Source organism: Vidua macroura, chromosome 13 (assembly GCF_024509145.1).
Source record: "Vidua macroura isolate BioBank_ID:100142 chromosome 13, ASM2450914v1, whole genome shotgun sequence".
NCBI classification, from domain to species: Eukaryota; Metazoa; Chordata; class Aves; order Passeriformes; family Viduidae; genus Vidua; species Vidua macroura.
This window is the reverse complement of record NC_071583.1, coordinates 13,960,608-13,984,836: the sequence shown is the minus strand read 5'-3', so window position 1 is coordinate 13,984,836 and position 24,229 is coordinate 13,960,608. Positions and strand designations below refer to the sequence as shown.

Sequence of the window (24,229 nt, the reverse complement as noted above, 5' to 3'; positions counted from 1 at the left end):
GCAACTTGTGTGATAATTTGAAGAAATGAAAAGTTATTGTAAACATAAAGAAATAAACTGTTCTTTACATTTACTGAAGGGGGTGTAACTTGTAGAAGGGAAATTCCAGATGAGCCATAGGAGAAGCTTCCTGATGGTGAAGGCAGCTAAATCTTCATGGTGGAGGGGGGGATTATGGGATTTCTATCTCTGGAGAATTTAAGAAGAAGGCAAACATTTGCCAGGAGTGCTTTAAAATGTCCTGGAGCAAGGAGAGAATGACATGGGACAGGGATGCCTCTAAAGGTGACAGCCTTGAGCTGTCTCTTGCCTGAGGTTCTGTAATTCAGCTCCTGTGCATTGTTACTCACCTGGCTGGAAAAACTGGCAGGAGATTCCTTATCTGGCACCAAAGGCATCACCCACTGAGATCTAAGTCACTTGATGCCTTTGACACCAGGTAATGAACACAGCTAAAGATGTCATAATGTTGTAATTGTCTTTTAAAAATTTGAAATTGTGGAACTGTACACAGGCTTTATGCAACTGTGAAAGAAAAAAGCAATAGCAAAAATTAGAGACAGGCATTTCTTCAACCACAGAGGAAAGTTCATCTTTTACAAATATGTACTTTGAAATTTTATGGCAGATTTTCGTGCACAGTAACTCCACTGCAATGAGTATTTAACTTGTAAATCACAGTTTGGGGTTACAGTTTTTACATGCAAGCCTTAGTGCATTACTCTACCTTATAAAATGTGTCTGCAATGTCAGATTATGCTTGTCAGCTCTAAAACTTGCTCTATGCTTTTATTTAATTAGTTCCTGCTCTCAAATGTTCATAGTTCTCTTCACATTTGTGCTGGTACACAATGTGCACTGAATGTAACAAATGAATATGTTTTTAATCCATCCTGATCAAATATTGCTGAATTTATCTTTGTGGTGTTATGAAGGTGTGCAACTGGAGAAGCCTGGCAGGAAATCATGCTGGCGTGTTTGCCTGGAAAGCGCTGTGATCCAGAATCCGATTATAATCCTGGGGAAGAATACACATGTGGAAGCAATTTTGCCATCATTTATTTTATCAGTTTTTACATGCTGTGTGCATTTTTGGTGAGTTTAACTTGTGCTTATTAACGGCAATGAGCTTTGACATTTTGGCTTTCTTCTGAATGAAGAGTTGAGTGTTCAGAAAATCCCATATCTAAAATATTTTGGCAAAGTTATGTTTTTCCCTACAGAGTCTTAAATCCTATATTTTCTACCAATTTTTACAGTGAGAGTGGTGAAACACTGGCACAGGTTGCCCAGAGGAGTGGTAGATGACCCCCATCCCTGGGAATATCCAAAATTAGGTTGGAGAGAACCCTGAGCAGCCTGATCCAGCTGAAGATGTGCTTGCTTATTGCAGGAAATTGGTGTAGATGACCTTTAGAGGTCCTTTCCAACCCAAACTATTCTATGACTCTAAATTCCCATGTGTGATGCTTTCTTCTGACTGCACACGTGTGCAGGGTGATTGGCTGCACATTTGAAAGCTGAGCTAGCAGTCTTTTCAGTCTTTCCAGTCTTAGCTGTTATTTCATGCATTTCTCAATGGTACCATTAAATATTCATTAATAATGGAGCTGCAATTCCCATGACTGAGCAGTAATGCTGTTTGTTTTGTTTAAACTTAGCAGAATTTGGATTTGCATCTCTACAAGTGTCCCCAGTTGTGGCACATGAGAAGTAAACAATAACTTTTCACCCTAATCTGTGGCAGAAATGGATTATTTGCTGTGAAATAATAATTGAGTTATGTTTTTCCTCATTGCAGGTGTCTGGTATAAGCTGATTGATTTGGTCTATTCACAGTAATTGTTTCCTTGCAAAAGGAGAGTAGTCCAACAAAATTCTGTGAACTGATGTAAACATATGTTCTGTTGCTCTGTATCACTTTCAGTGTTAACAAAATGTATTGTCATGAAATTGAATCCTATTCCTGAGATACACACTGTGTCATAATGTGTGTATTGGATCCATTCTTCAGCTTGATGTAGTGGGATCTGGTAAACTGAGGAAGAGAAACAAAACTGTGTTGTAGCCTATGTAAAAAATTGAGTACTCTAAAATACCATGTTCTTGTTATGTCATTATTTGATAGACTTCCATTTAGTTAAATGCAAATATTTTCAGTGATATTTGCCAAAAACTATTGATTTGCTTGAGTTCTAAAGCTACTACATATTGAATTGATAAAAAGTCAAAATAATCAAGGAAGATTCATTCAGCTCCTTTCTTAATTACTTTTTTTTTTTTAGATTATAAACTTATTTGTGGCTGTCATTATGGATAATTTTGATTATTTGACCCGTGACTGGTCTATTCTGGGCCCCCATCATTTGGATGAATTCAAAAGAATATGGTCAGAATATGACCCTGAAGCAAAGTAAGTTAGATCATTTCTCTGATATCATTTATTTGGTAAAAACAAGCAGAGCAGGGTGTATCTTTTGGGAGTGGATGTTTGTTCACTGATGTGTGTGGTTCTAGGGGAAGGATAAAGCACCTCGATGTGGTGACGTTGCTGAGACGGATTCAGCCACCGCTTGGTTTTGGCAAGTTGTGCCCTCACCGTGTGGCCTGCAAGGTGGGTTTCAGCTGATTTTGTCTGACTGCAAGATGATAAACCAGGCTGGAGTGAATAACAGTGTGTAACAATATGTAGCAGAAAGTGAGAAGACAGAAAATTAATGGGAATTTAAAATTATATAGAATCTTTCAGGTAAAATGTGTAATTTTGATGAGGATTAATGGCATTTTAATGTAAAAGTTGAAAAGCAATACAAAGGAGCTGAATGATTGTTACATTATTTGATGGCTTCAGAATTATGGATATTGAGATTTTAGCAATTTCATTGGGAATAAGATCAAACCTGTTAATTGAAGGATTGATACAAAGTACTGTCATATATATACTTGTATATCTGTTTTATAAATAGGTCAAGTTGACATGTAAACCTCTGGGCTGGAATTCAATGTCACAAGGCATACTTAAAGCAAACCTCTGTCTGTATGCTAACATCAATTATTCATTGAGTAATGCTTTTAAACTAGAATAGAAGAAAAGCCAAGTCAGACATTAAGAAAATATTTTGATGAAATTGTATCTTTTCAGCAGTCAGGGTCACAGCAATGCTGCTCTAGAAGGAGAACTCTGATGCAAAGATGGACTGACCCAAAGAGAAAAGCCCCTTTCACAGCAGTTCAGAGTAGTTGGCATAAGAGACTCACAAAATCACTGAGGAGTCACCTGAGGAATGAAAGGGCTGAGACAATTCAGACCTGGTGCTCTGGTTCTTTATGGAGCATGAGGAACCCTTGGTGTGCCTGGGACACGACTGCAGCTGGAGTGCATGCCCTCAAAGAACTGCTTTGTCCTTACTATTGGCACGGTGGGACTCAGTCAAAAACTGGGCTTCAGTGTTTGAAAGTTAGCTCATTAAATAGCTCAAGAAATCTTCTGTAGTTTTAACAAGTTTTAACTGTAGTTTTAACAAGTTTTAACTTGTTTATAAGCATATATGTCATTAAAACCAAAAAGAAGCAATGCTGTTCTTAATTACTGCACATCATACACAGGTAGGATGGAAACATCAACTTTGTTTTGAAGAACGTACATAATTTATATTCCTCTCAGTAATACTATTCTTTGAATACATCAGCTTTTCAAAAATTAGCATTACAGGAGTTTTTTTTCAAAGAAAGCAGCATCGACATTTGTTTTCCTTTTCTCATTTTCAGAGGTTAGTAGCCATGAATATGCCACTAAACAGTGATGGGACCGTCATGTTCAATGCTACTTTATTTGCTTTGGTTAGGACTGCTCTAAAGATAAAAACAGAAGGTAAGGTTCTTCACTGTAAAGCCTTCACTGCCCTTGGCAGAAAGCACAGTGAGGAAAAGTTACAATTTATTTCTTTTGCTGGACATGAGTAGGGCTGCCTTGGTCTCACTGGATCTGATTTGCTTTTGGGTCATGGATTGTATTCACTGTTTCTAGGAATGCTTTGCTAGAAAACAAAAGGGAAAGGATAGTGAGGCCAAAGCCCAAGTTATCTCAGAAATTATTCTGTGTTTTTGTCTGGTCAGATAAAAATGTGCAGCACTGTCATAGCAGGAGTTCTACTGCAAGAAATGAATGCATTTCCCTTCCTGCCTGTGGAAGGTGCTCCTTCCTCACTACCTCTTAGTTCAGTGCCTTGGATCCCACACTTGAAATCAACATTCCCAGTCTGGTTGAGGCCAGTTCTAACTGGGTAGAATCGATTTCTCTCTATTCTCTCTCTGTAGATTTACATTAAAGAGGGAAAGGTTTTTAAAGATAGTGGGATGTTTCAAAGATCTTTCTGTGTTTACGCATTTTTCAAATTTTTTTGCCCTCTTCTTCTGCTTTTGGTTCTGGGTTCTGCTGGCAATAACAAACTTAGATTAAGGCCCCTGAGGCATTGCTGTGTGAGCAGTGCAAGAGATGAAATATTGCTCAGTACTCAGTTGCTTGAACTTTCAAGCCTGTACAACTGAGTAATTGCTGTGATTAAGTAAATAAAGGCTCAGCTTTGCTTCAAGGAAGAAGAACCTTGTAAAGAAAAAGTCATCACTTTCTGGACAATTTAAGCAGAAGGAGTGACAGAGTGAGGCCAAGGTCTGGAAGTCATCTTTGACCTCTGTACTGCTCCAGAGCTGGATTTGAAAGCATTTGAATTGAATTGAAAGGAATTTGCTGTCTTATGCCCTTTTTTCTCTTTAGTTGTGGCATTGTCTGCTACATCACATAGCATGGGCTTGAGCCAAAGGATCCCTATCACAGTCTTTAATTGTATACAGCTAATTAATATCCAAAGGATCATTCACTGCAGCTGATAACCATAATTACCATCCTCTGTTTTGCCATTCCTTGCCACAGGTAACCTGGAGCAAGCCAATGAAGAGCTTAGAGCAGTCATAAAGAAAATATGGAAGAAAACGAGCATGAAATTACTTGACCAAGTTGTCCCTCCCGCTGGCGGTCAGTCCGATAAACTCTGCCATGTGCTGTCCTCTGTGCATGTTGGTCTATCCAGAGTGTCAGGAACCAAAGGAATAAAACTGCTAAATTTTGCAATTACAATGTGATTTAAGGACAACAAAAAATAGCAAAATGAATATTGAGACAATTATATCCTATTGCAATAGACAATACATAGAGGACTGATAAGTAAAACTTACATCAAAATGAGAGAGAAAGGAAAATGTTATGCTTATTTTCTTGCTTGAAAAAATACCTTATTTGACCTAAATATAGTCTTGGTTTCAAATCATTCAGCAAAATAAACTAGCTTGATTTCAATGCATTGAGCAAAACACCATGTTTTGTACTATGCTACATTATAGCTTATTTGCTTGTATATGTTGAATACTTCTGGGAGGAAAAAGAGTTAATTGCCAGCTTAAATTTTTTTTTGCTAAATTAATAAAGCAAGAAGCTAAATTATCTCAGTTACACTAGTTTAAACCCGAGCCATTCCACAGATGATGGAAATGGTTCAGATTTATGCCAATAAGACTGAGATATGAATGTGGCCCATTTAAAGAGATATTTGAATTCTAATGACACCAAACATTTGTGAGAACTACAAGGCACGTTTATTAAATGTTCTTATGTGCCATAAAATGACATGTCAATATCTCTCTTTGTAAATATATATATTCTGATATATATATATTTAGCCTTTTTCAATATATACATTTTTATTAATATGCTGTAGTGTAGGTTTAGATGACTCTTTTTTACTTGCTTTTTCAAGTTTTAAAGGTGCAGGATCTGTCTCACTATCACTCATTCCCAGGGTATATTTACCCAGACATCCAATCCTCAGATCCATTGTAATCCCCTGGTGTTTCTTGAAGATTATTTTACCTTCACAGTTTGTGGCAGCTCCCAGGGCTGCTCAGACTCCAGCCCCTGGCCCTGGAAGGGGATGCTCAGAGCCAGGAGGAGGAGCACTGCCTGCACTGGGGCAGCAGCAGCAGCTCTGTGACTGGAGGAGCTAGCCTTTTGGTGGAGTGGCTGCTGGATAATAGTGGGGATGAAGCCAAAAATCTGGCTAAATTGACTGTCCAAAGGGGAACTGATACTGCACATTTAAAACAACTTTGTGTTCTACTCTGTTGTTTTTAGCCTTACACCTAAGTGCTTGCATGGCATAGATGAATCGCTTTGTTATTGTTGTAACTATGTGCTTGAGCTTTTTCTGCAGCCTCTGTTCCTTTCAACTATGAGTCTTTCCGAATATTCTGAAGCAATTCTGTTTTAGGGTGGTGGCATGGAATTAGTGTTGCCTCTTGCCAACTTTATTCCCCTACATTTTTATTGAAAAAGAGATGCATGCTTCAGAATAGCGAGCTCTGCCTGCCTAAATCAATCTGACAAAGAACCTGTACAGATTACATTCCTAGAACTAATCTCACCTAGTGATTCACTCTTAACTTCAGCTTCATTTCATTGCTGAGTATAAGCTGTGTATTGATTTTCAGCTATACTAAAATTCATTGCTAAATGTTTATTCTGCAAATGTAGCTCTTCAGTGTAGCTGGAAGGCTGAAAACCTGGATGTGCTCAATTGATAGGAAATAGGATGGCTTTGGCAACCCAGTATAAATGGGAATGTCTTGGGAAGTCCTGCACATTTATGAGTTTTCAATTCCAGTTTACTTTGTTCCTCTGTAGACCTTGTTATGATTTACCTGAAAATTGAAAATATTGTAAACCATCTAGAAAAAAAGAGGAATACAGTTATTTTACATTCATATGCCATAGGAGTGTAAAATAGCTTAGTGTACAGTAGAAATTAGTTTTGATGTTTAATATTCAATGGAATATTTTCTATGAATTAACACCAGTGACAGCTGATAATAGCAATTTCCCAATAGATGGAAAACTCTGTTCAATATAAATCAACAAAACATTCAAATTCAATATGTTAAAATCACTTGCACTTAAAATTATTGAGTGGTGCAGTTTATAGTAATTCGCTCCAGTATTACTTGTGCTGATATTACTGGGTCCTTTGTTGTGTCATAGCTATGTCTCCAGAACACTTATTTGCAGAGCAGAATGAAAATAATCTCTATAGCAGGTGTTTTGTTTCCCCCTTGGATTATAAATAGGTGCACTAGAGATAAACAGTTAATTCTTGGTACTGATTAAATAACTTCTTATTATAACTCAGTGAGACTGTTAATAGCAGCACATTTTCAGTACAGAAAGGTGAAACTGCTTTGCAAAAACGTAGAATGTCAGTCAAATGTCTGATGAATGAATGAGACTAGTGAGTAAGAGAAATACATAAAACTCACTAAGGACTCACCTGTACTCTCTAAACTTCCCAGTCTCCACCTGCAAATCCATTTAATCCTACCTAGTACCTTTTGCCTCTTCCAATCTTTTGAAATGATTGCTATTGCCGTCACTAATTGTAATTAGTGGTTTGTCTGTTCTGTGGTCAGTTATGCTCAGCTGCCTTCCTTTAGCTGTCTGTATCTGGCTCTATGTGTGTGACTCAGAAAAGAGAGTCAAGGCTGGCTCCCCTTGGCCAGGCAGCAGTTCCTGTGTGCTGGTGTCTGCAGTACGCCTGGCTGTGCCTGTGACATGCACGAGCACCGTGGGGACACAGGCAGCCTTTGGCACGCACAGTCCAGCAAACTGGCAGTGCATTTGTCTGATGTGCTTCTGAACAATTGGTGCATGTCCAGAGTGATCAGGAAGGACCCTTCATTTCAGCATCCTGGTGTTTCACAGGTGTTGTCATCTCAGGCACAGTCAGTGGCGGTGCAGTGTCGTAGCCTGACGTGAGACACGCTGAGTGCCACCCACAGCAGTGTTTGTTATATCCAGTCTGTCACTTCTGTGTGCTTGTTCTCTCTGGGAGCCATTTGCTAACTCACTTCCTTAAAAGTTCTGTTCAAGTACTTGGAATGAAATAGTATGAAGGATGGGGAAAGGCTTATCTGGGGAGTTAAACCAGAGCTATGTTGCAGATCAGTGGATTTATCTAGACTAGGGAAGGCAAGTTTACATTACATGCTGTGTAAGAGGTCTCATCCTAATACAATGCTCCATTAGTCTCCTGGAGAGCTGCAAAGGAAGATTACAGATGAACATCAAAGCAAATGTTCACAAAAAGTTTATTAATGAGACTCATGGAGTCAATGCAGAAGCTTTTTATTGCTGAGATGGAATCCATAGACTGGTGAGCTTTTCTTGTGAGGTGTTTCTGATATTTCCTGCTAGTCCCTCCTTTCCTAGCAGGAACCGGGGGGCTCTGACCCTTGAGGGGTTGTCAGAGTTTGGCAGAGCAGGCTCTTTAATATGCTAAGATAATTCCTGCAACAGACTGTTCTCCCAACCAGTATCTTTTGAAGCAATTGTTATAACTATTTTTGTTTTAATATATTTTAAGACAAACTGCTGAGAGAAGACATTCTGGGTGCATTTTCACTGTAGTTAAAGCCTGTTGTACTTTCTCACATGCATACAGCCCATTTCAGACATTATCATGAGAGGAGCTGATTTTGCATGGTAGAGATTTCATTTTGAGATAAATTTTATCAGTGAGGTAAAAATGGATTTAAAAAGTATTGTCCATGGAATGGATTCCCCACCCTCTTTGATGACAGCAAGTCACTAAAAGAAGAAAGTCAATTTAAATTACAAAATCCAGTCATTACAGGTAAAAATAGTGCTACAAATACTATCCTTAGTGAGATTCATTTGCACATATTATTGATAAGATACATGGACACCCTATTTTAATCAAATGTTTAAAAAAAACCCATAGGTTCTAATAGAGGTGTGTTAAAATGTGCTGGACTTGTTAGATTTTCATGCTCAATCAAATCATGACTGGACAGAATAACAGTTGATGCCTAAACCACACCAGCCCCTCTTTACGTGCTGCAGAAAACAAAAATTCTATTGCCAAAATCTACATCTAGATACTGAAAAACATGGGGAGATTGAACAGTACAGCAGGAAGGGAAGTGGAACTTCATGTCAGATTACTCTAGGGAAAAAGAGTGTGTGACAACAAAAGCAATGTTTTTGAATAGAAAACTATTTCTAGTTTTCTGGCAAGCATTAGCCACTGAGAGATCAAACTTGCCCAGTTGAATGATTCAATGGACTCATGAACAGGCCCATTCATTCTTAACCTGCCATGAACCAGGTGATTTTGATGTCCTCACAAGGCACCTGCCTTTAGAAACTTTCAAATTTGGATTTTGTTCACAACAGTGACTCTGTAAAAATGCTACATTTTACTGCCCTGGCTGTTTGCCTGTTGTTTGAATTGTACAAAATTCACTGATGGAAATTATTTTATTCCTTTCAGCATTACAGAACTGACACAATACATACTCTTACAAGCAAATTTGGTTCAGCAGTGACCAAAAAAGGCAGAGTCACTCTTATGAACATCAGGGCATGTGAGATGTTGTAGCTTTTATTTAATCTATTTACTCCAAATAACTAAAGGCAGTACTTCAGCTTCTATGTATATACAAACATTTCTACGGTTTTGGTAGAAACTTACTTAAAAGTACACAAGTCTTGGTAAAGTATTGTATATTCTTTTTTATTAGGATGAGTTCACTGACTGAACCAAACCTGCTTGCTGAAACATTGCTTTTGAGCCCCTTAGAGGCTCCATTGTTGGAGGCATAGTACCTGTTGCACCCATCACATTTCCCCCCAAATCAGATGTGAGTGTACAGGCTATTGATAAATGTGCTGACTTGGGAGAGATCTGTCTGGTCTGTTCATTTAGATGATGAGGTAACCGTGGGGAAGTTCTATGCCACCTTCCTGATACAGGACTACTTTAGGAAATTCAAGAAACGCAAAGAACAAGGACTGGTGGGGAAATATCCTGCGAAGAACACCACGATTGCTCTGCAGGTGATTTTTTTATGTTTTTAACTAACCTTTTTGTGAGCTTACTTGAAATAGCAGGTAGATGAATATTGATGATTGTGCAGTGCTGCCAGGATTTTATTTAGCTGGGACACTTTTGGCCCTTATTCATCAGAAAACTAAAAGCTAATCCTGCTATTCTGTCTATAACAAGGTAAGTGCAAAAACTTATTCTCTATGGATTACTCAAACAGTAGCAATAGTTATGAAATTTCTCAACAAGTCTAGCAGGTAAATCACAGTCTAAAGTTGCTGATTGCAACTTTATATTGGATAAATAAAGCTCTGAGCTATCATTTATGTTCTTTGTTTTGCTTTAACTGTTTGATTTCTTGTGTACCTGAAATGCTACAAGCCAATTCTCAGGGAACTTCCTACTGTGCATTACCCCATAGTAAATAGGTTTTTATACAGTATCATTTTTCTTAATTCTCATTTTTCTTTTTCTTTTCCACTTATGATATGGTGAAATATCTTCCTATTTTTTTATTATTTGCAAATTCTGAATTTTGCATCCATGAATTTCTTTCATAGGAAGTATTAACATACTGCATTAATGTCACACACTTCTCTCTATCTCTTAAAACAAGTTATCACATGGAAACTAGGACAATAGATTCTGTCTTTCAACAGGCCTGCAGCAAGCAGTCCATAGAGTACATGTGATCTAAAAAGCAAATTCTGACAACTTCTTTCCACTGGTACCTTTGTAGAATGAACTTTGAAACAAGCAAATGGAAAGCTGTTCTCAAATAATTCCAGACATCGTACACTGCACTGTTTTTATTGGATTGGGACTTTGTGAATTTCAGTTAATGATTAGCAATTTGCTACAAACTATAAATATATTTGTTTCTGATAGTTTTTTATTCTGATGCCAAAATTTAGGACTATGTTTTGAAAATCCCTTTCTAAAAGAGGAGAACTGTGTTAACTTGATTCAGATACTGTTTGTTAAAACCCTGCTGGTTTGTACTTCAGTTCAGCAAAATGATCTTTGCTGTGTTAAGTGAGTAATTTGTTTAATTCCCATTTCCTAAGAAAGTCTCTGCTGGCAGCTCTGACTGCCATTGTGTTCCAAATCACCACAAGTGTAAGAGATGCAAGGAAGATTCACCACAGTCCTTGCTGTGAGTTTGTGCCCACATGCCTTGCCAGGGCCATATGAACTGTATTTGCATACACAAAAGAAGAGAAAATTGTTGGTAAAGGAACTGATAAAAAGGCTGTAAACAGTTGAGAGGGCAGTGAAAGATGTTGGATTTTTAGACAGGACTTTTCAGACTTCTTTACTGCAGAAGCATTTGAGCATAAGGAGGTCACAGTTGGTTTTGAGCCTCAGTATTGCAGGTTTCCACTTGTGTTTTTGAAATTGCACACATAACAACGTAGAGAGAACCACTGAGCTGTCAAATGTGAGTGTGCTCTCTTGTTTATTATCAGACTCTGCTTCCTGTTCGATGACTGAGGGCAAGATGGAACTGGAAAGACTCAGCTCTGCCTCTCTCATTAGGCAAATATTTTTCAATTAAAAAAAAAATGACCATGAATCTCTACTAGAAATCTGCAAAAACCTGTGGGATTTGAGGCATGGAGTTTTTTTTTCTGATTAAAACAATGGTATTAAAATGACACAGGCCAGTAGATGGGAAGATTATTGCTTTCTTTTTTCCCATCCTCCTCTTTTCTGCTTTTGTCTTTCTAACAAATCAATAGGAACTAAACTTGATTGACCAAATAAAAATGGAAATACTGTTTCAAGGAGACCTGAAACCTGCGGTTATGAAAAAAGAAGCCCAGTCAGGCATATAAATGAATAATATAATTTTAAACTGGAAGCTGCAGCATGTCAAATTCAAAGTCCTAATGCTGTGCTTGTTAGAATAATTATTTATTTGAGGATACAGCTTTCAAACAGAACTGGATATCATGCTGCAAAATCCTTAGGCAAATCAGCAGATGCAAAAAAAATCAATGTCACCTGTTCCAATTTGTGCCAAAAGCCATACGAGCCATAAAGGCTCTTGTACTTTTGCTGATACCTGTGACTTTCTCTTGGGGTGAATGGACTAGTTAGTGAAGAACATGGTTCCTAAGGATCTAACAAACCCTGCAGTTCCTGCATTATCTAGCCTGGCTTTCCTTATCTCCTATCTCTTGCAAGAGAGTAAGAAAACAACCTGCTATTCTCTTCAGCTATTTACAGTCCCTTCCTAACCTTTGAGTGAAGCAAGAGGTGCGTTACAGTTTTATAATCCTGCTGATTCTCACAGCTGGCCATGTCACACTTTCCTGCCCTCAGAGAGTAAACAGCCCCTGTGAGACAGAAGGCTCCTGGTGACAGAACCCATTGTGGTTTAATTCAAAGGACAACTGTTGGGCAAAACATTAATGGGTGTTGCCATTTCCCCTGTTTTATGAGACTGAGACAGCCTTTTTAAAAACACTGATAGTTTCTTTGCCCTCTTTTATTCCTCATGCTCAGGAGGCTGGGTTTTTTACAATAAATTCATTCAGTACTTTTGAAGATACTGAAGGGAAGCCCTCTAACTGTCAAATGGCCTAAGGTCCTGTTTTTCCAAGGGAATTACACTTTTTTTTTAAAACTACTCCTTTAGCTGTAATCTAGGATATTAAATTGGATGCCTTTCTTTTAGCTAAAACTTTTAAAAACATAACATGTACTTCTTATGCTGCTGTCTCTGATAGAATGACTTATATGAACACAGGCAGAAAAGTGATGCAGTATAATTTAAGAACTTTTGCATGAAAGAGAAGAAAAGGTTTTTAGAACTGCAAAACAAAATATCCACAATATTACAGCTGGAGTTCAAAGTCATAAAAAGTAATGTTTTTCAGCAAAAAAAAGCACTTCCAGAATAAGTGTAGGATAAAAGACAGGGAACCATCCACACTGCTTTTAGTTAGCTGAAGAGAATTGCATAACACAGAGTAAAATTCTGTGAGCTCAGAAAGTCCAGTCAGGCTTTCTGATGGCCTACAGTAGTTGTTTTAACAAGTTCTGTTTCACCAGGTGTGGGAATAAATCTTCCCTTGAAAGCCACATTACTTAGCTAAAGATCCAGTCCATGCACTCAGGAAGGCAGGATGAGCAAGGAGCATGTGTGAAAATACTGTTCTTAGATGATGCTATCTTCAGAGAGACACAGAGAGCATTTAATTCCAGGGTGAATGAACACTAGAATATACAGAATAGGGGTCTTATGTCATTAAGACTTAGGCATTTTAATACATGAAGCTGAGACTTGCATCCTGTGGCTGAGTTTTGTTTGGTTATAAGAACCCAAAACTTGTGAAGTGTGTCACAAGAATGTCCCTGGCAGCCCCCCATGTTTGGGGGCCAGAACCTCCACGCAACTCTAATAAAGAAAGCAGCTTCTTCTGACCCTGGATTTGAGCTGTGCTTGGTGCAGGAGAAGAAACAATGGTAATTTGGGTCGAGTTAGAAAATTAGAGCAGAGATCCCTGCAGAACTGGATTTGCTTTGTGTATACCAGAACATGCAGCAGGCAGGGACTCCTCTTCTTACTCTACAGTAACTTCATTCGGGGTGATTTTTATTCTGTAGAGCTCAGGTTTTCCTCGAGGATGTAGCATTTGCTGTCAGCCTAACCCAGGCTGCTCTTTGGGTACATCAGAGGGGAGGCAGCAGCCTAAAAAGTGAAGAGGGGATGATTATCTGCTCAAGCTGTTAAGCCAAGGAAGTCTTTCTGCCATGAAGTTTCAAATTCCTCCTCACTCAGAAAAGGAGACTTCAGATGAAAACCAACAGAAGTTTGTTTAAACTTGCATATTGTCACCAAACCCATCTTCAGAGCTGCAGTAACAGCACCCCTTGGAACCCCACAGTTTGTTTTCTGCAGACCATGGGGAATTCTGCACACCCTTATGAAGGCCAGACAAAAAAGAGGCTCTGAAATGATGGGTGACCAGTTTGAGTCAGCTGTTTATACCATTTTTGTGGTGTTACATGCCCTGAGGTCACCAGCAAAAAGGGTTTCCATTGCCTTTCTTGTGCTATTGACTGGTACTTATGCAGTGACCACAAATATGTTTTCTGGGTCAGAAAGGGATGTCTTTGTGTAATGATGGAAACTTGTATTGAACCAAACAGTGGTCACATTGCTAGTAAAATAGATGTTAAATGAAGCATGAACAATTTTAATTACTTTCATCTAGCACAGAGAGGGAATGAACTAATTCTACACTATTTTTCCTGTGGAAAACACTTACTGTAACATCTGTATATAGATGTGTTATATATGTAACACATCTATATTTCATATTTATTTATGTATAGCCCTCTTTGTTAATACACACAAATAAAAGTTAAAGGATATTTTCTTTCACATCCCAGGTACCTAAAAGCACTGGTTTATTGACCTGAGCCTGATTTTGGAAACATGTTTCAGATTAAACTAATTATGCTTTTTTCTCTCTGCAAATGTTACAACTACTATTAACCCTGCACTAAACGGTGCTAGAAAAAGGAAAAAGCCAAACCCTGTGGTGGGTGTCAGCTGAAGGGTTAATTTGTTGCTCAAGTTCCATTTAATTGTGCTCCCATGTTCATGTGGTGCTCCCAGAAAGGCTCAGCTCTGGCAGCCTGGGCTGGCTGAGAGCTCAGAGCTTTTGTGCAGCTGCAGCGCTCAGTGCTGGGAGCCAGCTCTGCCAGGATGGAGAACTCTGGGCAATCAAGACTTGACTACTATGTCTCTTATGTCCACTGCTATAGTGTAGGTCATTCAGCTATTTTTCTGCATGCTTATTTCCTTTTTAAAGTAGTTCTGTCATTGTATTCTGTTCATATTAACCTCAGTTTATTTTTAAGTGTCAGTGTAGCTCTGAGGTTTTTAATCTTTGTCATTTTCTTTGCTCTAAAATAAGCAGATAGTAAAAAGATGTTCTTTTCCTATAAATCTAATGGCTTACAGGAACTTTTTAGAGTCATTCCAGGTTTCCAGGATTATGAAGCTCTGAAAACCTAAGCATTTAGAATTCATGTTTGTGTTTTTTTCCAGTTCTAGTGAGTTTATAAAGCAATATACATAAATATACATAATTGTTCTAAAGTCTGTGAAGCAAAGCTTGCCAGTGTCTTCCAGTTCCTGGTACCACTCTAGGACACTTCAAAAGAGGGACCACTGGAAGTAGCGTAGGTGACAAGGATATTATTTAAATAAGGGTAGCGTGCTTGCACTTCTTAAACCAAGCTTAAACTGCATGTATATGTAGGTTGGACCATACCTTAAAAGGGTTGTGGACTGAATTTAGTACAGGGAAAATGATCTTTTGTAGTTCCAGTATTTATAAGCATTTGAGGTTTTTTTTCCTGAAAGTCATGACTGGAGCCTTGCATGATACACAAATTTCTTAATATAAGACATGTATTTAAAACGGTGTTACTCTTTTATGCATACTGTAGGCGTGGGAAGTTGATTTAAAATCTATTTAGCAATTGTGAAAAGCAGTCTTTTCAAAATGTTTACATGTTTAACTTCCAAATGTTTTGATGGTTTGATGTGAGATGCCTTTCAAGCCTCTTAAGGCATATCTCTAAATAACCTATCTAGGGGTAGTTATTGGTCATATGATATCTTTTCTCACTGAGGATGAGGAACTCCTACATTTCTGTTATTTCTGCTTTTGAAAACACATCTGTATCTCAATGGTGTGTCAGAGACAGGGCAATCAGTCAATTGAGATGCTATTTAGGACCCAGCACTGGTTTATCAGTGCCTTGTGACATCCAGAAAACATTGCAGGTGCTGTTGTGCCTCCAGAGCACAGCTGCACAGAATTACCATGTTCATCTGCAGTCATGCTGGCCATTTATGGGAAAGCCTAATTAAAGACATGCTTGGGTTTCTCATGTAATTATGTTGTTCAGCACTCTATGTGTCACTGCTTTGCTGAGTAACCTTTGGACTGATGCTTCTCATCTTTCTCTCACCTACGAGGAAAAAAGATGAAGCAAGGAAGGAATCAAAAATTAAATTTTGGATAAGCCATGTGTTTGAACAAGAAATAACTTCTTTTGCAAACTTCTAGTGAAATCTGTAGAACAGAGTTAGAGCCATGCTCAAGGACTGTGAGGAAGCAATCCCTCCATAACACTCAAATTTGATTTTTTAAAAAAAGTCATTATAATATGATGCTTCAGGAATGTACCACATCTTGAATCTCTGTATGTAATAAGATCTTATGAAGTTCTATGTAGGGCAATAACCACCTCCTAAGAACTAGCAGTCCTAATGAAAAAGAAACAAGCACACCTCTGGCAAGGGTAGACATTTCACTATCCAGACTCTCTTTTGAAAAGCCCCTTCTGCTCAGCTTTTGTTTTTATCTTTGATTTAAATGTAGCAGTTTTTAGAACCTCACAAAGGGAGGACATGGAGTGCTCCCATTGCTCTCTTGTGTGTTACATTGTCACCAGGGTTCTTGCTGGCTAGACTAAAATATGCAATATTACATAGGGAATGTGTATCTGAAGGACATTTCTTCCCTGTAAACTAAAGAAGAGGTGTAGGGAAGGTTGGCTTGATATTTGTGTGCACTCTCTTTGTTTTAGAGATCTTTGGTTTTGAAGTGTTTGGAGGGAAAGTCAAATGTTTGATCAGTCCATGCTTCCTCTTCAGTCTTTGCAGAAGACATTAAGTATTCATTAAGGTTCAAAGAAGGGATTTTCCTACTGACATAAAAGTACCAATTCCTGTGTTTTATGTCAGTCCCACTTTAGTGGTAGTTGACTGATCTAAAGAACAATTGTTTATCAGTAAGAGCTCAGCATGAGAATTTGTATCATTATGTGGTGCTCCCCATCACAAAAATGTTTCATAGATTACTTAGAATGCTGTTGGATTGCACCAGGTAAAATGAGACAGTAAGTGGGAGTAGTCATTTTAAGGAAAGTTCTCAAAATTGTTGTAGGTCGTTCATTAGAGTAAATAAACTGAGGAATATTTCAATTCTGTTAGACAGGTCTTGCTTGAGAGCTTCAGTGCTGGCTGTGAGTGAATAAATCTGCTGGGTTTAGTGTAATAAACATATACCTTTGTATATGGTGATCCAGGTTTCTTTCTTTCACTGCTGACTGGGTAAAGACTGTGTAAATGCAAGAGGTCTGTTACTTGGAAATGAGTATTACTGGAGAGAGATGAGATGATAAAGGCTGCCTGGTTTTCCTCTGGAGTAAAGGAGGGGGTAATTCAGCAAGAAGTAAGCCAGAAGGCAGTTGGAAATGTAATCAAAATTAAATTACTATTCAGTGTGTTGCTGTCAAGCACGTGGCTTTTCTCAGCTTCCAGAGATATATTTGTGGGGCTTTGTCACAATCTGGCAGACAGGAGTATGAGCCAGTAGATTTTGTCAGAGTTAAATTTTGTCTGGTGCTGCTCTCTAACAGTGCTGTGTTCACAGAAGGGCTCAGCTCGAAGGCAGCCTGGGCTGGCTGAAAACTCAGAGCTTTTGTGCATTTGTAGAGCAGCACACTCAGCCAGAGTTGAGAGATGGGCTCCTTGAGCATGAATAACTTTGGACAATCAAGACTTTGCTGTGTCTCTTATTATGTGTATCTTATTGTTATGAGTTCAGTGCTGTAGTGTAGGTCTATTCAGGTATTTTTCTGGATGCTAATTTCCTTATTTTAGCAGTTTTCAAAATGTATTTTGTTCGTACTAAACTCAGTTTATTTTATGTGTATTTATTTTATGTATATTTTAAAGTGCCAGTTGAGATTTTTTTTGTTGTTTTTAGTTCTTTTTGCTCTAAAGTCAGCAGTTAGTGAGTGTGAAATGCAAGAGGCTCTTCTAGCTAATGGTCAAATAACCAAAATATAATAGCAATCCTCTAGTAAATAAATACTACATTTGTCTCTGCTAAATCAATAGAATTTCTTCCACTAAATCAATAGAAGCTGTTCTTCCACTTGAACAGCTGTACCTTAAAGTGTTAATTTTGCTTTCCTTTAGCACCTTGCAAAATGATGACATTAGCAACCTTGCTGAGGTTTTGACAATGCATTAGCATAAGAAGTGGGAGAAAGCACAATGTATTCATGAAATGAGTATTGTATATTAACTCACTAGTAAATGATTTTTAGGGCCTTGTTCAATACAGCATAACTGTCAAAGTTCATCCCTGAGGAAGAAAATTGTATTGCCAAGTAGATGTAGATAATGTGATTAGTCAGGCACCTTTTTCAGGAAGGGAAATATGGGAGTGAGTGAATCCTGAAGTGGAGCCTGTAGTAAATCTACACTGTTATGGTTCAAAGCTTTTGGTTCATCCCTTTCCACGTTCTGATTGCCCACACTGCATAAATGCCATTTTTCTCCCCAGCCAAGCAGCTGTTTCTGTTTTGAGCAGCTCTGACTGTGCTTCTGGGAGTGTGTGAGGAAACAGCATGAATGAGACCAAGCCATGTCTGGGGTCCTCCAGGGTCTCTCAGCTCCTTCTGAAGCTCTGAAAGACACAAAATTCTCTACACATCCTTGTGCTACCCCAGGGCAAGTAACATGCAATGTCAGTGTTGTGCTGGGACAGCCCTTGCATCTCCTTCCAAAATGCTAAAAAAGAATAAATCAGGGTTTTAGATCATAATCAAAAATTGAGCCAAGTGCTGTGCAGGATTTTTAGTAGTGTATGTGTAGTGGTAGTAGAGGGTTAAACACACACATCTTGGATTTTTCTGAACCTGAGGAGATAAAAGAAGTTGCTGGGAAGGATGAGATTGTGATTCTTGCTTCGGATCATAACAGGCAGAGTTAAATCAGGAAGAATATCTCCTTTATGAAGTACGGCCTGAACAAAGCACTGAGCTCTTGGCCTGGGCTACAACGTCTCTTTCCTCCCTGATGTGCAGGTCTGTCCTGGACAGTGCCAGCATTATCCATCTTCCTAAATACTGCTCTCAAGAGAGGACTATGAACACTGAATCTCTGCTGCTGTAACTCAACTGTTTTCTATCCTAAACTAAAGCTTTAAACCAAATATCTGCAAATCACAGTGCAGTGCAGATGAGCTGGAATTATTTCACTGCTTTCTTTTCCATCTGAGCTCTGCTAAAATTGCTGTTGCTATAGCAAAGATCTCCTTGTGTTTCCTTTGTGGACACAGGCTGCAAACATGTTTTGAACATTAAATATACATCTCATTGAAATGCATTTTATTATAATTCTTGCTGATTACTTACACTTTTTAATAAGATTAATTTTTCTTCTATAGGGGTCCATAAACATCAGTGGTGTTTTAGTCAGTATCTACACACTGTGATAATAAAGACATGATCACCTCAGTACTACCAGGGTGGTACTGGAATATATAAACTTCTTATTAATAACAGTAAAGGAACTTACAGCAGATTATATCCTCTGTGGATGTCAGAATACAAAAAAACTGTTAATTGTCCTTTAAAATAATTTTAACACCAGTAATTAAAGAGCAAAAAAGAATTTGCATTCCTAATGTATTATGGTGTTGTCATTGATTTAGGCAGGACTAAGGACACTTCATGATATTGGCCCAGAAATACGCCGAGCTATATCCTGTGACTTGCAAGATGATGAACCAGAGGAAAACAATCCAGAGGAGGAGGAAGATGTTTATAAAGTAATGTCAGAACACAACCATGTGAATTGTTTTTTGTATAATGTGAGAGTAAAGAATGACCTTGTCCTTGAATACGAAATAACACAGTAATACTTTTAAACCCCTCAAATCAGAAAAGAGAAATATTTTATAAATAAGTTTATGTGTAAATCTATAAAAATGGTAGTATCAGGACACTTGCATTTCTTCATAAATTTAGGAAGCAGTTCCTGCAGGGTGCTTCTCCTGCCCCTAATTCTTTCTCATTAATTCTTATTTTTTCTTAAGCAAATCCTGCCAAAAGTTTTGAACCTTGTCATCCCAAATTTTGATAGTGACAAGGTTGAAACTGGTTTTAACCTCTGCAGTGGTAGATAGGAAGAAGAGAATGAAAGTCTATGCAAGCAAACCACAACAGACACAGAGCCGCATATTTTAAAATGAATGCATAGGGTTATTTAGCGGTCATCTAAATAAAATGCCATTTCCAGTCCCATGAGGGATATCAATAAGAATCAATCAGAAAAAAAGATTAGGTTTCCTCTTTGTGCTATTTAGTCCTAAATTGTGAACATGTAAATTTGGTGTTATAATCAGAAGCAGTCTGCAAACCGTTTGTCAGCCAGCAAGAAAACTTTTTTTTTCCCAAGCATTTCAGAAGAAGCAGATGTAAAATCATGCTTCTGCAGGAATTACAGCAGAAGCCCCATAGCTTGCTACTGTCCTTTGCCAAAAGGAGGATGTGGCACTGGAGACAGTGCCTCAGCTGCCATCAGTAGATGCATTTCTCTGCCAACCATCATTACCTCCTATCTTCTCTAGATTGAGCTGCAACTCAGACTGCTGTCATCCAGGACCCACACCTGGCTAGACAGGGAGGCTCCCTAACCTGGGTCAGGTGTCCAAGAGAGCTGCATGTCATAGTCATAACTTAGCACCTCATCCTCTCTTTCACCACCCATCACACTCCCAGGGCTGATAAACAGAAACTCTTTCTTGTACCTCTGCGAGAAGAAAGAATGGAAGCACTGGAGCTGAATGTTCCCTACCTGGGATTTGCTTGCAAACTGTTGCATGGCACTCCATCCTGTCTGAGTGAGCCTGCTGCAAACCCATGCCCCAGGAGAGCAGGACAAACTCCACCAAGGCCTTCCCAAAAATTAAGCAAACACATCTCTTTCTGAGGAAGCTGGTGCATGTTCATGTATAGGAATCTAGGTTTCTCCTGTGTAATGAAATGTGGAGAAAGCTGGATATGTCACTTTTACTTGTGTGGAAAAGAATAATGATCACAGCATACTGTTGATTTGACTCTGAAATACAATATTGTCATCATCACAATCATCTCTGTCACTTCAGGAGATCCCATCTGAAGCATCATAAAATTAGAAAGAAAAATCACAGGTTACTTGGATTGCTACTTTTCTATGCATGTAGGACAGAAAAGTAAGTTGTCACTGTCAAGAGTATGTTCTGTTAAGGTATCTGATATAATTTTTTCTTTCTCTTCCCCTAAAACAGAGGAATGGTGCCCTCTTTGGCAACCACATAAACCACATTAGCAGTGACAGACGAGATTCATTTCAGCAAATCAACACCACACACCGTCCCTTACATGTCCAGCGGCCTTCAATTCCCTCTGCAAGTGATACTGAGAAAAACATGTATCATCAGGCAGGAAACTCTGTGTACCACAATCATCATAATCACAACTCTGTAGGAAAGCACGTTCCAAACTCAACAAATGCCAATCTCAATAATGCCAACGTGTCCAAAGTCCATGGAAGACACACAAGCTTTGGAAATCGTGAGCACAGATCTGAGAACGGTTACCGTTCACACTCCAGGACTGACCACGAGAAGCGTAGAAGGCCAAGCAGTAGGAGGTAAACTTAAATATGTCTTTGTTTTTAAATAAATTTATGAATACACTATAGGAAACTTAAGCTAAGTGAAATGAATTTGAATCTTCATTTCTGTTGCTACCGATGTATGAGCTGTATTTAGAATCTAGCTCTGATGAATGGGAATTGCATAAAGCTTTACTGGGGTTTGAAAGTAGCAGTTTTCTTTAAAATGAAATCATTAATTACAGCACAGTAATCACCAAAGAATTTCTCTAAATGACTTGTTCTTAAAATATTTTTCTCATTTTTGTGGCCTACCTGGATAGAACACGCTACTATGAAACATACATTAGGTGAGTTGATATTGTTCTGATATAATTGAGGAGGGCCGGGAGGTTTTCTTCTTTCTTCTTTTCTTTCCTCTCCTTTCCTGTTTCTTTTCTAAATTAACTGTATAACAATGCATATGCTCAGTAACTTAAGTGACAATTTTAAAGTCAATTTTTTTACTGCCTTTTCTAAAATGACAAACTTTTGGTAAAGTTCAAAGTTATTCAAGGTCTTTTGAAAGTCCAGGCAGGTTTCTGCAGTTTTCAACAGACTAAAGATCACACCTGATTGTAGTCCTTGTTAAAAATTGACTTACCAAGACTGGAAAAACCACTGGTGTTAGCTTTGATAAATGTTAATGTGTACAATTCCTTTTATAGGAAACCCAAAATCTTTCTTGGTCTTCTGTCTGAATATTTTCTAAGGCACTTTTTAAAATATAAGACCTATTGTTTTAATTGAAGTGCATTGGTAAATGGATGCTCAGTGGTGGTTTTAATGTCTAGATTTGCATACCTGTTTCAGATTTTTTGAATACCTCAGCGAGAACTTAATATTTGAGCCATTTGGCAAACTTCAGGCACTGGAGAGAGGCTGTGTTTTTCCAAATGACAGTGTATATCATATAAAGATGTCTTGAATGTATTTGATTTCACTGAGCATCTTTTTGTTGTTTTTCTGCTGTACCACAAGGAAATAAAGGAAGGCCACCTTCCTTTACATTCATGTTCTGAACTGCACTGCTGTAACACCACATCCTGAACTAGAGAGTTGTTAATGCTTGTCTTTTCCTTTTCCTCTTTGAAGTACATTAAAAGAACTGTGTATAAAATAAATATATAATTGATATAAATAGGAAAAAAGTTCTTATTTGGTGGCTGCTTTCAGATCTGACACTGGTGATGGGCGCCGACCTACCATTCGCCGGGAAGAACACGAAGTGCAAGACTATTGCAATGATGATCATTATTTGGGAGAGCAGGAGTATTACAGTGGAGAAGAATATTATGAAGATGACAGTATGTTGTCAGGAAACAGGTGAAAATATTTGTTAAATAAAAATATTTGTTAAATAAAATAGCACGCAAAAATATTTCGGTATTTTAGGTACATAGATGTAAAGGCTTCTCTAAGCACACTCACGCTGCCAATTCTCTAATGAAATTAATAATCCACAACTGCTGAAATGGGAAATGATGAGTAGGAAAGGAGAGTATTCCAATGATGGAATGTTTCCCTTCTACTGACTACATTCAGTAGCATCTCAAAAATAATTTCCACTTCTGTCCATTTTGTAAAAATTTTCAACTCCAGCCCAGAAGTAGAGGAATTTATTGCCATTTTATCTTAGATCTATAAGTGGATATGCTCAAGTGCCAGACATGCTTAATTCTCCTCCTCCTTCTCCTGCTATATGGGCTACATTCACCGCTGAATTCTGGCAAGATTGGCAGCCTAATCTGCATCCTGTTGGTTTGCTTTAAACCTGAGATCTGCATGAAAGCTAAATTTTACAAAATTCTCAGGTCACTATTTTTTTTTTTTTTTGTATGATAGTTAGAATCAAGGAACACCCTTTCAAGATCTAATTTTAAACATGAGAATATCTGGAATGTAAGAGGCTTAAATCCATTCTGTTAGCTTCTGTGCTCCTGCACCTTACCCAAGGTTCTCAAGAGAGCATGGCAGGACTAGAAGAGAGTATTTATTTTATTTTTTTTTAAGCAGTGTGTGACTGAGATCTTACATTTTTGCCTGTACTGGTAAGAATAAATTCATTGAAAATACAATATGATTAAAAAATTAACCTGTGAATTGACCATGTAACTGTACTAGTACAGAAGTATATGACCTCTCTCAAAATCCTACAGCAACTGGATTCTAAATCTGGTTTGTGCAATTACAGAATGCAGTGTTTAGTTATCTTGCTGAAGAAAGAGTAGACTTGAAAATCTTTTAGAAGGAAACAAATTTTGAAACTGTTTACAAAAACTCACTGGAATAATATTTTCTTTATTGTTTTTAAATGCAGGCATAGATATGATTACCACTGTAGATATCACTGCCATGACTCAGATTTTGAGAGACCAAAAGGTTACCATCACCCACATGGTTTTTTTGAGGAAGATGATTCACAGATCTGTTATGATACAAAAAGATCTCCTAGGAGACGGCTGCTACCTCCAACACCACCACGTAAGTACATTAAGGACAATTTGTTTGCAAATCTGAAATAATTCAAATGCATTCAGACAGATTCCAGTTTAAAAAGGATTTTTTATAAAACTTGGATTTTAAGCATCTTATTTCAGATTGGCATGGGTACTTTATTCTGTTGTCTCAGGAACAATGCTTAAAATCCTGTGTTTCTGCTGAGGGAGAAGATGTTTCAATTTACAGACAGAATTAGCACTGTCAACAGATGTTTTTTCCTGATTCTTTAATTTTCATTTCTTCTCTTCCT

The 24,229-nt window shown here is 38.0% G+C and overlaps 1 protein-coding gene and 1 long non-coding RNA gene across 2 annotated transcripts in view; one reads left to right on the top strand and one right to left on the bottom strand.

The window, feature by feature from the left end:
• The window catches only part of LOC128813827 (uncharacterized), a 44,441-nt gene that overhangs the window by 10,211 nt on the left and 10,001 nt on the right, over window positions 1-24,229 (bottom strand). The gene's annotated exons all lie outside the window — the stretch shown is intronic.
• CACNA1D (calcium voltage-gated channel subunit alpha1 D) overlaps window positions 1-24,229 on the top strand; it is a 169,022-nt gene that overhangs the window by 137,610 nt on the left and 7,183 nt on the right. The window contains exons 38-48 of the mRNA XM_053989201.1: window positions 936-1,095; window positions 2,286-2,413; window positions 2,518-2,614; window positions 3,769-3,871; window positions 4,931-5,032; window positions 9,831-9,961; window positions 19,493-19,609; window positions 21,110-21,474; window positions 21,762-21,788; window positions 22,654-22,803; window positions 23,798-23,961. Of these exons, the coding sequence (XP_053845176.1) occupies window positions 936-1,095; window positions 2,286-2,413; window positions 2,518-2,614; window positions 3,769-3,871; window positions 4,931-5,032; window positions 9,831-9,961; window positions 19,493-19,609; window positions 21,110-21,474; window positions 21,762-21,788; window positions 22,654-22,803; window positions 23,798-23,961 (1,544 nt within the window). The remainder of the gene's footprint in view (window positions 1-935; window positions 1,096-2,285; window positions 2,414-2,517; window positions 2,615-3,768; window positions 3,872-4,930; window positions 5,033-9,830; window positions 9,962-19,492; window positions 19,610-21,109; window positions 21,475-21,761; window positions 21,789-22,653; window positions 22,804-23,797; window positions 23,962-24,229) is intronic.